A 14,531-nucleotide genomic window follows, 5' to 3' on the forward strand; every position below is an offset into this window, starting at 1 on the left:
TTAGGGAGGGCACCTAGAAGGTGAGTCATTGAGGAGACGTATAAGGCCATGTATGCTCCTCTGGGTAATATGCAAATATGGTATGTTTCTATCTCTTGTATTTGCATATCTAGTATGCAGTATGTTTAATAGGTGGTTATTACAGTTGTGCAAGATGGGTGCAGCGCTAATGATCTGCTGGTTAACTTGTGGTTCTAGCATGCTATTTGCAGGCTGGGCTGCAGCCCAATAATCCCTACACATTGCAGGCAATTAGTGACACTCTTGTAAATATCCATGCTTACTGAATTGCATTGAATATGCGCAGATATTGTTGCAGATGGTTAGAAAGAAACGAACATTGGATCAGTGACTGAGTAATGGGGTTACATTGGGTGAATTGTCCAGCAGTTCTTATAAATCTTCCAGACGTTTATATAAAAAAGATTTTTATGTTTTACCTTGTCATTTTAATTATATTGTGCTCCTTTCAGGGAAAGCAGGACAGTAAAGCAATTGCTCTCAAGTTCCCGAAGGCAAAGGATGAGGGTTGGTTTTTAGTCCTGGGAGAGGTGGACAAGAAGGAGCTTGTTGCACTTAAGAGAGTGGGATATATTAGAAATAAAAGCACCGTATCCATTGCATTTTACAGTCCAGAGCACACAGGGAGGTAAGTGGCAGCGACTATTTCAGATTACATTATCATTAGTTATCATGTCTTTATTGAAACATTTCTTGTTTTCCTTCTGTTTATCAGGTGCATCTACACGCTGTATCTCATGAGTGACAGCTACATGGGCATGGACCAACAGTATGACTTATATCTTGATATTATTCCAGCCAGCGTTTCAGCCCAAGTGAACACTGAGGTCTCTGCATCTCTGAATGACCTTGTCATAAAGTAACTTGACCTTTCCAACTCTACCAGGGGAACTCTTTTTGTGAAAACAGCTGTTTAAGTCATTCTGAACTATAAAGTAATTGCTTGATTATTTCTGAAGAGGAGTCGAGTTTCCATCTCAACACAAAACGCTTGTGCATTTAAATGTATGCTCTTGAAATGCAGAGCCACATTGGCCTGATCTAATACTGCCTTTTGTGTTATAATTATTGATTCTTTAGTTCATGAAACAATTCAATGTCAAGTTTAAGAACCCCTCCACTCCTGCTTTTTAGGGGTTAAATAACATAAGTAATGCTTCGGTATTATTTACTATATCAAAGTGATTAAAAAGTATAGTATATGATTTCAGGAAAATATATAAAATGTCTCTAGCATACAGAATTACCTTAGACTCTGTCCACATTAGCACTACTGTAGTCTCCTTTTTGCCAAGTTTTTGTTGCTTTTTGACAGCAAGAATAGCATTATCGGCAGCACTATTCTTTCTGTTAACAGAAGTCACAGTGCTAATTTGACTCACACCAGTCAGACATTCCTGTTTATGTTTGCTTCAGAGGTATGCATACCACCATAATACTGAGGACTGTTTACTACATTACGTTTTCTTCTTAAAGGGGTTGTAAGGAACAAAAAATGTATGGGCAGGGAATGGTATTTTAAAAAAATGTTTGTTAAATGGCCTTCCTGTGCATTCATTGTACACGTGACCACTGCTCATTGTTCATTGTACAAGTGACTACTAAAGCCAATGATTGGCTACAGCAGTCACGTGCCATTCATGGCAGTGTCCATGCTAAAGTTAGTAAAACCATTCCCTGCCAAAGGATTTTTTCTTTGGTCCCAGCTAACTCCTTTAATGAAGATAAGAATATGCAACATTGTGTATGTACATTATGGTCCAGCAGTCTCATGGACCTTGTAAGTTCATAACACCCTTTAAGCTAAGTCTTGCCAAAAAAACTAAGTAGAACATGTGCCTCAAGATGTCTCAATGATTATTATAGGTGATGGTTTGTAAAAGCTTCATTAGCCAAATACATCGTACAGTGGGTCCTATAAGCAGTAAATGTTTCACTTTTACCGTAATTTACTGCAGTTAAGACTTTTGCCAATGACCTACTGATGTCTTAGTTAAGCTCCTTTAAGACACAATGAGAACTGCATAATTCTCGTTTGCTCAAGTAAAACAGCTGGTGACATCATCACCAGCTGTTTTGCACTCGTGCAGCCTATTTAAGCCGTGCGATTATCATTGAGAATCCTGCATTTCTCGTTCATTGAACAATTCGTGTTTAAACTACATGAGAAGTGCAGAAGCTGCTGCTGATTTTCATGTAGGCTGAAACTGAACTACGAACAAGAACCTCATGATTCTCATTCGTCGTTGGCTCGTGTTTGATCTGAACGATACTTGTTTGAACACTTATCTGAACAATAATCTTTCCATCTAACGCAGCATTAGTTCTACATAGGAAACATAACACACAGTTTAGTGTGACTATTGACCAGTCTTATCTTTGACACTTTTTAGCATCTATCAAAAACTCATTTAAAAGGTCAGTAAAGTGTCGATACTTTAAAAATGTCCTTTACAACATCTCTTATTAAGTAGTACGATGACACGTTGTAAGAGTTGGTTCATCGATATAATTTATGCCCAGACAGTTTTCCTCTGTCTGTCTGGGGGAGATGTGTAGCAGCAAAACTGATCCCACCAGACACAAAACTCTTCTGATAGTAAACTAGAAGTTCCATTTTGTCATTATTTTGCCTCCAGTGGTTTATATCTTGTAAGATAATTGCTCTTTTTTACACTATGTTAATTTGCCAACTATTGAAGTCTACAAAGGGTTTTTTATTTTGACATAGTCTGCTGAGGGTGTGATGTTATAAACTTTGATAGGATTACAGGAACCAATTGTTCTGTTGGTTTATGAATCAATTGTTTCATCTCTCAGACTGATTTTATGTCAATTCTTTGTCTCGGTTTCTGAAAATGTTCTCCTGTATGGCCAGGCAGTAGCTTCGGAAATGAAAACATTTGCAAAATGACATGATTGTGCCTTTTTCCGTCTATTTTCCTTGCTGCTGCATTTAAAAGACAAGTTCATACAAATTGAATAAGTTAATTATTTAGATGTTTTTCTGTTATGTGTAATTGTTGCATTATATCTTCAGCTTACACTAGAGCACTTTTCTGAATAACTTTGCTGTATGTTCATCCTATTGCAAAAGTTTGACCCTGGAGACAAGTGGGGACTACTGCTCTTTTTGTATAAGGATAGAGGTAAACAGATTTGGTGTTTTAAGAAAACTTCACTTCTCTTCTACTGGGTTCTGAAAATATTGAAGAATTGAAATTGCTGTACATGCCTAGAAGCACATGATTAACATCCGGAGAAAAACAAAAGCACACTGGTTATGTACAAAAAGATACAATGATTGTGTGACTGAGAAACTTTATTCAAATAAATAGTAAAGGTATTTGATCTGCTATCAGGGTCTTCTCATTTTGTTTGTTTATAACACAAGACACTGAATTAACCCCATGGAAACATTTACAGAATCACTGGAAGCTGGGGGGTACCAGTGCAACTCATTTTTTCAAAACTTGTGGAAATATCCAAAATAAACGTTTTTCTTTGATCAGGCTGAGAAACTGAAGAAAACCCTCATGTAACAATGTCAAAGAGGATTAGTCTGCTCTACTAACATGTCTGTTTTTTTTTTTTTATAACAATAGTTTTTATTGAGTTTTTAATTATACATACAGAGGGATAGCAGAATGGAAAGATTTCCAGTTATAACGAGAGATGAGCGAGCACACTCATCCGAGCTTGATGCTCATTCGAGTATTAGGGTACTAGAGATGCTCATTACTCGAGACGAACACCACGTGGTACTCGAGTCAATTGCATTTCCTTCCCCGCATGTTTAGCGCCATTTTCTAGCCAATAGACATGCGGGGAAGGCATTACCAATTCCTGCTGTGACATGCCAGCCCTCTCCCCCCTACAGTAGGGAGTGGCTGGGCCGATCAGGTGACCGCCGAGTACTTAAATTGGTCCCGCCCGCTGCACCCCTTAGACGCATGCTGGCAGAGGTTAGGGAAAGTGCTGCTGCTAATATAGGGAAAGTGTTGAAGAAGGATCCTGTCGTCAAGAACCCCAACGGTCCTTCTTAGGGCTACTCCTCATAGTGGGCATTACTGTTGTGGCTGGCTGGGAGCAGTAGTGCACCAATTTTTTTTTTAAGCATCTCGGGCTGTGCAGGCCATTTCAACTATAGAGTTCTCAGTCTGCAGTGCATAACACAGAGTTTAGGGACAGAGCTGCTTCTATAGGGAAAGTTATACAGTCCTGATCCTCGGTGCAAGAACCCCAACAGTCCTTCTTAGGGCTACATCTGACCGTGTGCTTTACAGTTGTGGCTGGCTGGGAGCAGTAGTGCATCAATTTTTGTATTACGCATCTAGGCCTGTCCCCAGCCTTTCAGTAATAGCGTTCTCAACCTGCAGTGCATAACGCAGAGTTTAGGGACAGAGCTGCTTCTATAAGGAAAGTTATACAGTCCTGATTCTCCGTACAAGAACCCCAATGGTCCTTCTTGGGGTCCTTCTGACCGTGTGCTTTACAGTTGTGCCTGGCTGGGAGCAGTAGTGCAATAACTTTTGTATTACGCATCTAGGCCTGTTCCCCGCATTTCCGTAATAGCGTTCTCAGCCTGCAGTGCCGTACAATCAGCTCTAACCATGAAACTGTACTCTAACATTTCCCAGCCTACTGCAAACTAGTTCAGTTATACCGTTCTGTGTGTGCTGTGCATAACGCAGAGTTTAGGGACAAAGTGACTTCTATAGGGAAAGTTATACAGTCCTGATCCTCTGTGCAAGAACCCCAACGGTCCTTCTTAGGGCTACATCTGACCATGTGCTTTACAGTTGTGGCTGGCTGGGAACTGTAATGCACCAACTTTTGTAATACGTATCTAGGCCTGTTCCCAGCCTTTCAGTAATAGCGTTCTCAGCCTGCAGTGCCGTACAACCAGCTCTCGCTGTGAAATTGCACTCTAACATTTCCTAGCCTACTGCAAACTAGTTCAGTTATACCGTTCTGTGTCTGCAGTACATTAGACAGAGGTCTCACCGCTAAACAGTACTGTAATATTTCCTGGGCCACTGCAAACTATTTCAGTTATATCATTCTATGTCTGCAGTGCATTACACAGAGGTCTCACTGCTAAACAGTACTGCAATATTTCCTGGGCCACTGCAAACTATTTCAGCTCTGCCGCTGTGCAGAGCATCTCACAATACCCTTTCCTTGGTGGGGTTGAGATAGCCGCAGTTATCAGCACTATCCACTGGCTTTAGAATCTTCTCCCACTCCATACAGCCTCTCTTATCTACAAGTCTCTGCCAGCGGTAAATTACCCCTAAGTATCAGCGCAAGACAGCGGGTTAATTTTTTTCAAGTCACAGCATAGAGCCTCCGCTATCTACAAGTCTCTGTGTGTGGTGAATTAAGCCACAGTTGTCAGTGCTGTACAGTGGAGTAATTTATTTGGGCCCTGCTCTATTCTTAATCCGCCATGATGATGAGTAGGGGTAAAGGTCGAGGACGCGGACGTCCAAGTGTGGGTGTGGGCACAGGCCGAGTTCCTGGGCGTGGTGAATCATAGCCGGCTGCTGCAAATTAGGAGAGAGGCAATTTTCTGGGCTCCCCAGCTTCATATCACAATTTACGGGTCTGCGTGGTAGACCTTTATTACAAACAGAGCAGTGCGAGCAGGTCCTGTCTTGGATGGCAGAAAACGTGTCCAGCAATGTATCGACCACCCCGTCTTCTACGCAGTCCACTACTCCCGGCCTAGGGACTGCAACTCTGAATTCTCTGCCTGCTCCTCCTTCCTTCCAGCCTCCTAACTCCATGGAAATGACATATTCTGAGCAGGCAGACTCCCAGGAACTGTATCCAGGTCCCTGCCATGAGTAGGAAAAAACGGTTCCTCTCTTACCTAAGGAGTTTGTCGTGACCGATGCCTGACCTTTGGAAAGTTCCCAGAGTCCGGGTGAGGAGGCTGGGAACTTCCGGCAACTGTCTCAAGAGCTTTTTGTGGATGATGATGAGACACAGTTGTCTGTCAGTGAGGTAGTAGTAAGGGCAGTAAGTCCGAGGGAGGAGCACACAGAGGATTCGAAGGAAGAGCAGCTGGACGATGAGGGGACTGACCCCACCTGGTTTGCTAAGCCTACTGAGGACAGGGTTTCAGAGGGGGAGGCAAGTGCAGCAGCAGGACAGGTTGGAAGAGGCAGTGGAGTGGCCAGGGGTAGAGGCAGGGCCAGAGCAAAGAATCCCTCAACTGTTTCCCAAAGCACCCCCTCACGGCAAGACTCTGTGCAGAGGGCTAGGTGTTCAAAGGTGTGGATGTTTTTTAGTGAGAGTGCGGGCGACCGACGAACAGTGGTGTGCAACCTGTGTCGCACCACGATCATCCGGGGAGCCACCACTACCAGCATGCGCAGACATATGATGGGCAAGCACCTCACAAGGTGGGATGAAGGCCATTCACCGTCTCCGGGTCACACCACTGCCTCTTCCTCTGTGCCACAACCTGCCACACAGATCCAATCCCCCTCACACAGGCACGAGCGCCTCCCGGCCTGCACCCACATCCTCACGTCCACCGTCCTCCACTCCATCCAGCAATGTCTCTCAGCGCAGCGTTCAGCTGTCGTTAACACAAATGTTGGAGCGAAAGCGTAAATACGCCACCACCCACCCGCACGCACAAGCTTTAAACGTGCACATTGCCAAATTAATCAGTCTGGAGATGCTGCCGTACTGGCTTGTAGAAATGGAGGCTTTCAAAAACATGATGACGGCAGCGGTCCCGCGCTACTTGGTCCCCAGTCGCCACTAGTTTTCCCAGTGTGCTGTCACCGCCCTACACCAGCACGTCTCCCGCCATATAAATTGTGCCCTCACCAACGCAGTTACTGGGAAGGTCCACTTAACCACGGACACGTGGACAAGTACTGGCGGGCAGGGCCACTATATCTCCCTGACGGCACATTGGGTGAACTTGGTGGAGCCTGGGACCGCTCACGTCCTACCCACACCCAGAATAGCAGGTCCTACCTCGGTGCTGCTATCTGTGGCATTTTATGCCACCTCCTCCAAATCCTCCCCCTCCTCCTCCTCTGCCACGTCTGCCTCTCAATGAAGAAGTGTGAGCACGTCGCCAGCAGTGGGTAGCGCGCAGCAGCACAGCGGTGGGCAAGTGTCAGCAAGCCGTGCTGAAACTAATCAGCTATATCTTCAATCTGGTGATTCAGTGGTTTCTGAAAAACTACCCCCACTTGTCTGACCTGCTCGGCAAGGTGCGCCGTGTCTGCGCACATTTCCATAAGTCCACCACAGACGCTGCCACCCTGAGGACCTGCAATGTCGGTTTCAGCTGCCAGAGCACCAACTGCTGTGTGACGTGCCCACACGCTGGAATTCAATGCTGCACATGTTGGCCAGGCTGTATGAGCAGCATAGAGCAATAGTAGAATACCAGCTGCAACATGGGCGGCGGAATTGTAGTCAGCCTCCGCAATTCTTTACTGAGGAGTGGGTATGGATGGCAGATATCTGCCAGGTCCTCAGAAACTTTGAGGAGTCTACCCAGATGGTGAGCGGCGATGCGGCAGTCATTAGCGTTACCATCCCGCTGCTTTGCCTGCTGAGAAGTTCGCTGCTAAGCGTAAAGGCCGACGCTTTGCAGTTGGATCAGAAGATGTGGGATGTCGCTTGATAGCCAGACAACCCTCATGTCTATATCTCAGCTCTTTTTGGAGGAGGAGGGGGAAGAGACAGCTGGGCACACTGCAGAGGGTACCCATGCTGCTTGCCTCTCATCTGTTCAGCGTGTATGGGCTGTAGAGAAGGAGGATCCTGAAAGTCATCTTCCTAGTGAGGAAGGACAGCGATGTGTTGCATACTGGGACCCTGGCACACATGGCTGACTTCATGCTAGGCTGTCTTTCCTGTGACTCTCGCGTTAGACGCTTTCTGGCCAACACGGATTAATGGGTGTACACCCTTCTCGACCCACGGTATAAGGAGAACCTTTCCACTCTCATTCCCGAAGAGGAAAGGGGTATAAGAGTGATGCAATACCATAGGGCCCTGGTTGAAAAAGTGATGCTAAAGTTCCCATCTGACAGCGCTAGTGGCAGAAGACGCAGTTCCGAGGGCCAAGTAGCAGGGGAGGCGCAAGGATCAGGCAGCATGTCCAGTGCAGGCAGGGGAACACTCTCCAAGGCCTTTGCCAGCTTTATGACTCCCCAGCAAGACTGTGTCACCACTCCCAAGTCAAGGCTGAGTCAGAGGGAGCACTGTAAAAAGATGGTGAGGGAATACGTAGCCGATCGTACCACCATCCTCCGTGATGCCTCTGCTCCATACAACTATTGGGTGTCAAAGCTGGACACGTGGCACGAACTTGCGCTGTATGCCCTGGAGGTGCTGGCCTGCCCTGCCGCTAGCGTCTTGTCAGAGAGGGTGTTTAGTGCAGCTGGGGGAATCATCACGGATAAGCGTGCCCGCCTGTCAACTGCTAGTCCCAACATGCTTACACTCATAAAGATGAACAAAGGCTGGATTTCCAGACTTCTCTTCTCCACCGGCGGAAAGCAGGGGAACCTAATGATTCTTTTCGCTGCAACAGGAGAAAAATGCATCCTCTATCAGCACAAAAAAGGGGGAATTAGCTTTGTCAATCACTTTCGGATATTATTATTCCTCCTCCTACTAATCCTAAAACAGCATGTCATCACGCTGAACTGCCAATTTTTCTTCGGCCCAAAAGGCTCTGTTTAAAAGTTTTTTCACAATTTTTCAAAGTTTCAAAAGTATTGATACTTTAACAGAAACCAATTTTTTCACCGGGCTGCCTCCAGGCTCTGTTACAACTCAAGCAACAGCGAGAGCTGTATCTTTAAAAAATATTTATGGGTTTCACCTGCCCTCGCGGTTGAGCACTTGTACCCTTGATATACCAATTTTTCTGCCCCTCGCACATACTGTTATCTAACTAATTTTTCCGGCCTTCGCCTAAACTCTTGGTACACCAATATTTCAGGGGTTCGCCTACACTCTAGCTAAAGAAATGTTAATGGGGTCTGCCTATAGCTTTTCTACTGAATGGTTTGAGGGGCTCGCCTATACTCTTGCTACGGAAATGTTAAAGGGGTTCGCCTATACTTTTGCTACAGAAATGTTACTGGGGTCCACCTATACACTTCCTATGGAAATGTTACTGGGGTCCGCCTATGCTGTTTCTACTGAATGGTTTGAAGGGTTCACCTATACTTTTGCTACAGAAATGTTACTGGGGTCCGCCTATAATCTTGGTACACCAATGTTTCAGGGGTTCGCCTACACTCTTGCTACAGAAATGTTACTCGGGTCTGCCTACACCTTTTCTACTGAATGGTTTGAGGGGTTCGCCTATACTCTTGCTACAGAAATGTTACTGGGGTCTGCCTATACGTTGCTACAGAAATGTTACTGGGGTCCGCCTATACTCTTTTTTTTTTTTTTTTTTAATTAGATATTTTTTATTGAACATTTCCAACTTTTCTTTTACATATTTCAAATATATTATCAGTCATCATCGTACATAGCTGTTTCCCTCCCCAACCCACTCCTCCCTCCCTTGGTTCCGCCTATACTCTTGCTATAGAAATGTTACTAGGGTCTGCCTACACCTTTTCTACTAAATGGTTTGAGGTGTTCGCCTATACTCTTGCTACAGAAATGTTACTTGGGTCCGCCTAAACTTCTAGTACAGAAATGTTACTAGGGTCCGCCTATACTTTTACTACAGAAATGTTACTGGGGTCCGCCTATACTTTTGCTACAGAAATGTTACCGGGGTCCGCCTATATTCTTGGTACAGAAATGTTACAGGGGTTCGCCTATACTTTTACTACAGAAATGTTACTGGGGTCCGCCTATACTCTTCGTACAGAAATGTTACTGGGGTCCGCTTATACTTTTGCTACAGAAATGTTACCGGGGTCCGCCTATACTCTTGGTACAGAAATGTTACAGGGGTTCGCCTATACTTTTACTACAGAAATGTTACTGGGGTCCGCCTATACTCTTCGTACAGAAATGTTACTGGGGTCCGCCTATACTCTTGGTACACCAATGTTTCAGAAGTTCGCCTACACTCTTGCTACAGAAATGTTACAGGGGTCTGCCTATACAGGAATGTTACTGGGGTCCGCCTATACATCTGCTACAGAAATGTTACTGGGGTCCGCCTATACGTTTACTACAGAAATGTTACTGGTGTCCGCCTATACTCTTGCTACAGAAATGTTACTGGGGTCCACCTATACTTTTACTACAAAAATGTTACTGGGGTCTGCCTATACTTTTGCTACAGAAATGTTACTGGGGTCCGCCTCTACTCTTGCTACAGAAATGTTACTGGGGTCTGCCTATGCTGTGGGTGCGCAAAGACTTCCCATCGCGTTGTTTTACCTATCTGCCACAAATACACTGACTGACTAGGGCAGAAATGTGGACCGAGGCCGAGGACCTTGGCAGGGTGAAACTCTGCCATGTTTGGGCACTCTGATTTCTTCCTGTGTAATACCATCTTTGTGCACTGACATCGCGGCGCGCCCAAGGAACTCAAAGACTTCCCTTTGCAGGGTTGAGCTATCTGACACCTACACAGAATGAATAGTGTGTGGACACATGGATTTCCCATTGCTATGTAACTCACGGCACCTTGGGTCACAGCCACCTTGGGAGGCTGGAACCGAGCCTGACCCTGGGCCCGCTCACGTACTTCCCACACAGACTATTGCGGGTCCTATCTCGGTCATGGTTTCTTGGCCTTGTTATGCCACCTCCTCCTCCTGCTTGAGGTCTGAGGATCAGTGCTGGGCAACATGTATTTTCTCTCGTGTTACAGTTATCTGAGACACTGGTTTGGCCAAACAAAAGGAGCGTTACTGCATTAATGAGACGTTCACAGCTGCACTAGCATCTGAGTCCGCTTTATGCCAACAATTACTGAGGGTGTGAGCCGAGGTTGAGGTCCTTGGCAGGGTGAAACTGCCTTGTTTGGGCGCTCTGATTTCTTTATGTGTAATACTTTCGTTGGGTTCCAGGGGCTCGTCTATGCTGTGAGTGCACAAAGACTTCCCATAGCGGTGTTTTACCTGTGTGGCACAAATACACTGACTGACTAGGGCAGAAATGTGGGCCGATGCCCTTAGCAGGGTGAAACTCTGCCATGTTTGGGCACTCTAATTTCCTCATGTGTAATACCATGCTTGAGTTCCTTGGGCTCGCCTATGCTGTGAGTGCACAAAGACTTCCCATAGCAGTGTTTTACCTGTCTGGCACAAATACACTGACTGACTAGGGCAGAAATGTAGGCCAAGGCCGAGGTCCTTAGCAGGGTGAAACTCGGCCATGTTTGGGCACTCTTATTTCCTCATGTGTAATACCATGCTTGAGTTCCTTGAGCTCGACTACGCTGTGAGTGCAGAAAGACAACCCATTGCGGTGTTTTACTTGTCTGGCACAAATACACTGACTGACTAGGGTAGAAATGTGGGCCAAGGTCCTTGACCGGGTGAAACTCTGCCATGTTTGGGCGCTCTGATTCCTTCCTGTGTAATACCATCTTTGTGTCTTGCTAATGAGGGTTTGTCCGAAGTAAATTGTTAGGGGGGTGAATCCGGACTCTTGCCCCCATTTTGGCTTAATAGTGGGACCTGGGAGCCTCAGATGCAGCCATGCCTGCTGCCCCTGCCCTTCCCTATCCGTTTCTGTGGTGTTTCCATCACTTTCTGATGTTTTCTGGTGTCTCACAAGTCATGACCTATGCGGAGTATCGGTCCAATACAAAAATGCTCGAGTCGCCCATTGACTTCAATGGGGTTCGTTACTTGAAACGAGCTCTCGAGCATTACGACTAGAGCAATGAGCACCCACGCATTTTGCTGCTCGGTCATCTCTACTCACCATCGCCTCCATTTTCAGGGGTGTCATTAACAACAAAACCAGACTGCTACGGAGTGGAACTTGGTTGTTTTCAGTGACAAATCCAGGTTTCGTTTGAGCACTGACAACGGGCATGTTTGTGTCTGGAGACTTGTGGGTGAGCATCTCAATCTTACCCATGCTCTAGAATAGCTCACTGCATAAACTGCTGTTGTGATAGTCTGGGGGCCATCGCATATGATAGTTAGTCACCCCTAGTAGCAGGATGGAGATAATGACAGCTCAGCAATATGTTCAGGACTTCCTGCAGCCACATGTGCAGCCTCTCATGGCAGGACTTCCAAGAGGCATTTTCCAGCAGGATAATGCTTGCCCACACACACAGGAGTGCCTTCACAACAGTGCGACACTTTCGTGGCCTGCCCAGTCACTAGATCTATCACCAATAGAATATGTATAGGACCATCTATGATGACAACTTCGACAACTTATGAGTTTGTATGATCTAGAGGCTTGCTTACAGTAAATGTAGACTGATATGCCACAGGATACCATTTGGTACCTGTGTTTCTCCATGTCTGTGCATATCATACCTTGCATCAAAGCTAGAAGTGGCCCAACAGGGTGCTAGAGTCTTCCTTCAAGTAATCTGAACATTTTTTTTGCCTATGAAGCAATCTTATTAAAACTTGTGTCTACTGATGGGAACTGCAGAGAAGGAGTGGAGAAATGACTTTCCAATGACTGGCGTGTTTTAAGCTGGCCATATACTATAGATTTTTGACAGCCAAGAAGGCAGATTTAAACAATTTTTTGCTGTTGATGTCTTTGCATGACACAAAGGATTATGACTACCCACTGAAGAATGATTTTTGTAAAATGTTGTAAGTACTTTTGTAAGTGTTGGTGTATCTTCTTGGATTTTTTTCAGTCCTTGTTGCGTGCTGCAGATGAAAAGCTGTTTATTCCAAATTACACTTCTGCATCCCATCAATGGAAGCCCAGACCCAGGCACAGATAATGGCAGAGATTGATTTGCGATTTGTCATTTTAACTGATGGCATTGTTGTCTAGGCGGACAACTCTCAGAGAACAACCATACAACTTATTTCTCAACCACAATACATTATATATGTTTTTAAAAACTGAGTGGCTTTAGTGAAAGCCTCTGCCTATATTTAAAGGGGTTGTCCCGCGCCGAAACGTTTTTTTTTTTTTTCAACCCCCCCCCTCCCCCGTTCGGCGCGAGACAACCCCGATGCAGGGGTTAAAAAAGAACACCGGACAGCGCTTACCTGAATCCCCGCGCTCCGGTGACTTCTTACTTACCCAGTGAAGATGGCCGCCGGCATCTTCTCCCTCGGTGGACCGCAGGGCTTCTGTGCGGTCCATTGCCGATTCCCGCCTCCTGATTGGCTGGAATCGGCACGTGACGGGGCGGAGCTACACGGAGCTACACGGAGCCCCATTGAGAAAAGCAGAAGACCCGGACTGCGCAAGCGCGTCTAATTTGGCCATTAGACGGCGAAAATTAGACGGCAACCATGGAGACGAGGACGCCAGCAACGGAACAGGTAAGTGAATAACTTTTGATAACTTCTGTATGGCTCATAATTAATGCACAATGTACATTACAAAGTGCATTAATATGGCCATACAGAAGTGTATAGACCCACTTGCTGCCGCGGGACCACCCCTTTAAGGTTAAAGGTGTCCATACACATTAGACTTAAATTAATTGAAATGGACAACTTCAACCAAAATGATCATTTAAATGTAATTTAACAATGAGCATTTATTTCAGCCAACCAATGGCAGACAGTCCAGTCGCCCACATTTCAAATTTTTGTCTGGTAGTCAAACAAAATATTTTTGTGTTCAAAAAAATCTTTCCTCCATCACCCAGTGTTATTGATACTGACCTAATATGTTCAATAACTGATGGCCATTATGGGCTAAATGATCGTTCGTTCAACAGTTGTACAGCCATCAACCTACTTCTTTCTAATGTGTATGGCCAGTCTAACATTTTAAACAGCATGCTGAAGTATTTAAAGGAGATGTCTCGAGGAAGCAGTTAATTTTTTTTTTTGCCCAGTCCCCCCCATTAAACATACATTACAAAGCCCCCCTGTAAATGACATTTCTAGCTGGTTTGTACTTACCGTTCCAGCGTTTCAGCAACTTATAAAAGTTTCCTCAAGATGGCCGCCGGCTCTTTCCCCGTCGCTCGCTGCAGCCCGACGTGCGCGCTCCCGAGACGCCGCCAGCTGTGTCTCCATGGCAACCGGACGCATCGCAGCCGCCGACCAGACGCCCCGCAGCCGCCGACCAGACAGCAGGTAACCGGCGCTAGCCCCCGGCTCCCCAGCGCTAGACCCTCAGCCCAGGTGAAGGCCCCGGAGCCCAGCGCTAGGTTCCGGAGCCCAGCGCTAGTTCCCCCGGCCTAGCGGCAGCCCCCCCCGGCCTAGCGACAGCCCCCCCGGCGCAGCCCGGCGCAGCGGCAGCCCCCCCCGGCCTAGCGACAGCCCCCCCATCACAGCGGCAGCCCCCCCCGGCCTAGCGACAGCCCCTCCATCACAGCGGCAGCCCCCCCCGGCCTAGCGACAGCCCCCCCGGCGCAGCGG

At 46.2% G+C, this 14,531-nt stretch overlaps 1 protein-coding gene across 1 annotated transcript in view; it reads left to right on the forward strand.

Moving 5' to 3' along the window:
- ASCC3 (activating signal cointegrator 1 complex subunit 3) overlaps positions 1–3,377 on the forward strand; it is a 677,124-nt gene extending 673,747 nt beyond the window's left edge. Inside the window, exons 41-42 of the mRNA XM_066608127.1 lie at positions 474–649; positions 737–3,377. Coding sequence (XP_066464224.1) covers positions 474–649; positions 737–884 — 324 coding nt within the window. The 3' untranslated portion in view covers positions 885–3,377. The remainder of the gene's footprint in view (positions 1–473; positions 650–736) is intronic.
- The last annotated feature ends 11,154 nt before the right edge of the window (positions 3,378–14,531 follow it).

The sequence above is a fragment of the Eleutherodactylus coqui genome, chromosome 1, assembly GCF_035609145.1.
Source record: "Eleutherodactylus coqui strain aEleCoq1 chromosome 1, aEleCoq1.hap1, whole genome shotgun sequence".
Classification (NCBI taxonomy): domain Eukaryota; kingdom Metazoa; phylum Chordata; class Amphibia; order Anura; family Eleutherodactylidae; genus Eleutherodactylus; species Eleutherodactylus coqui.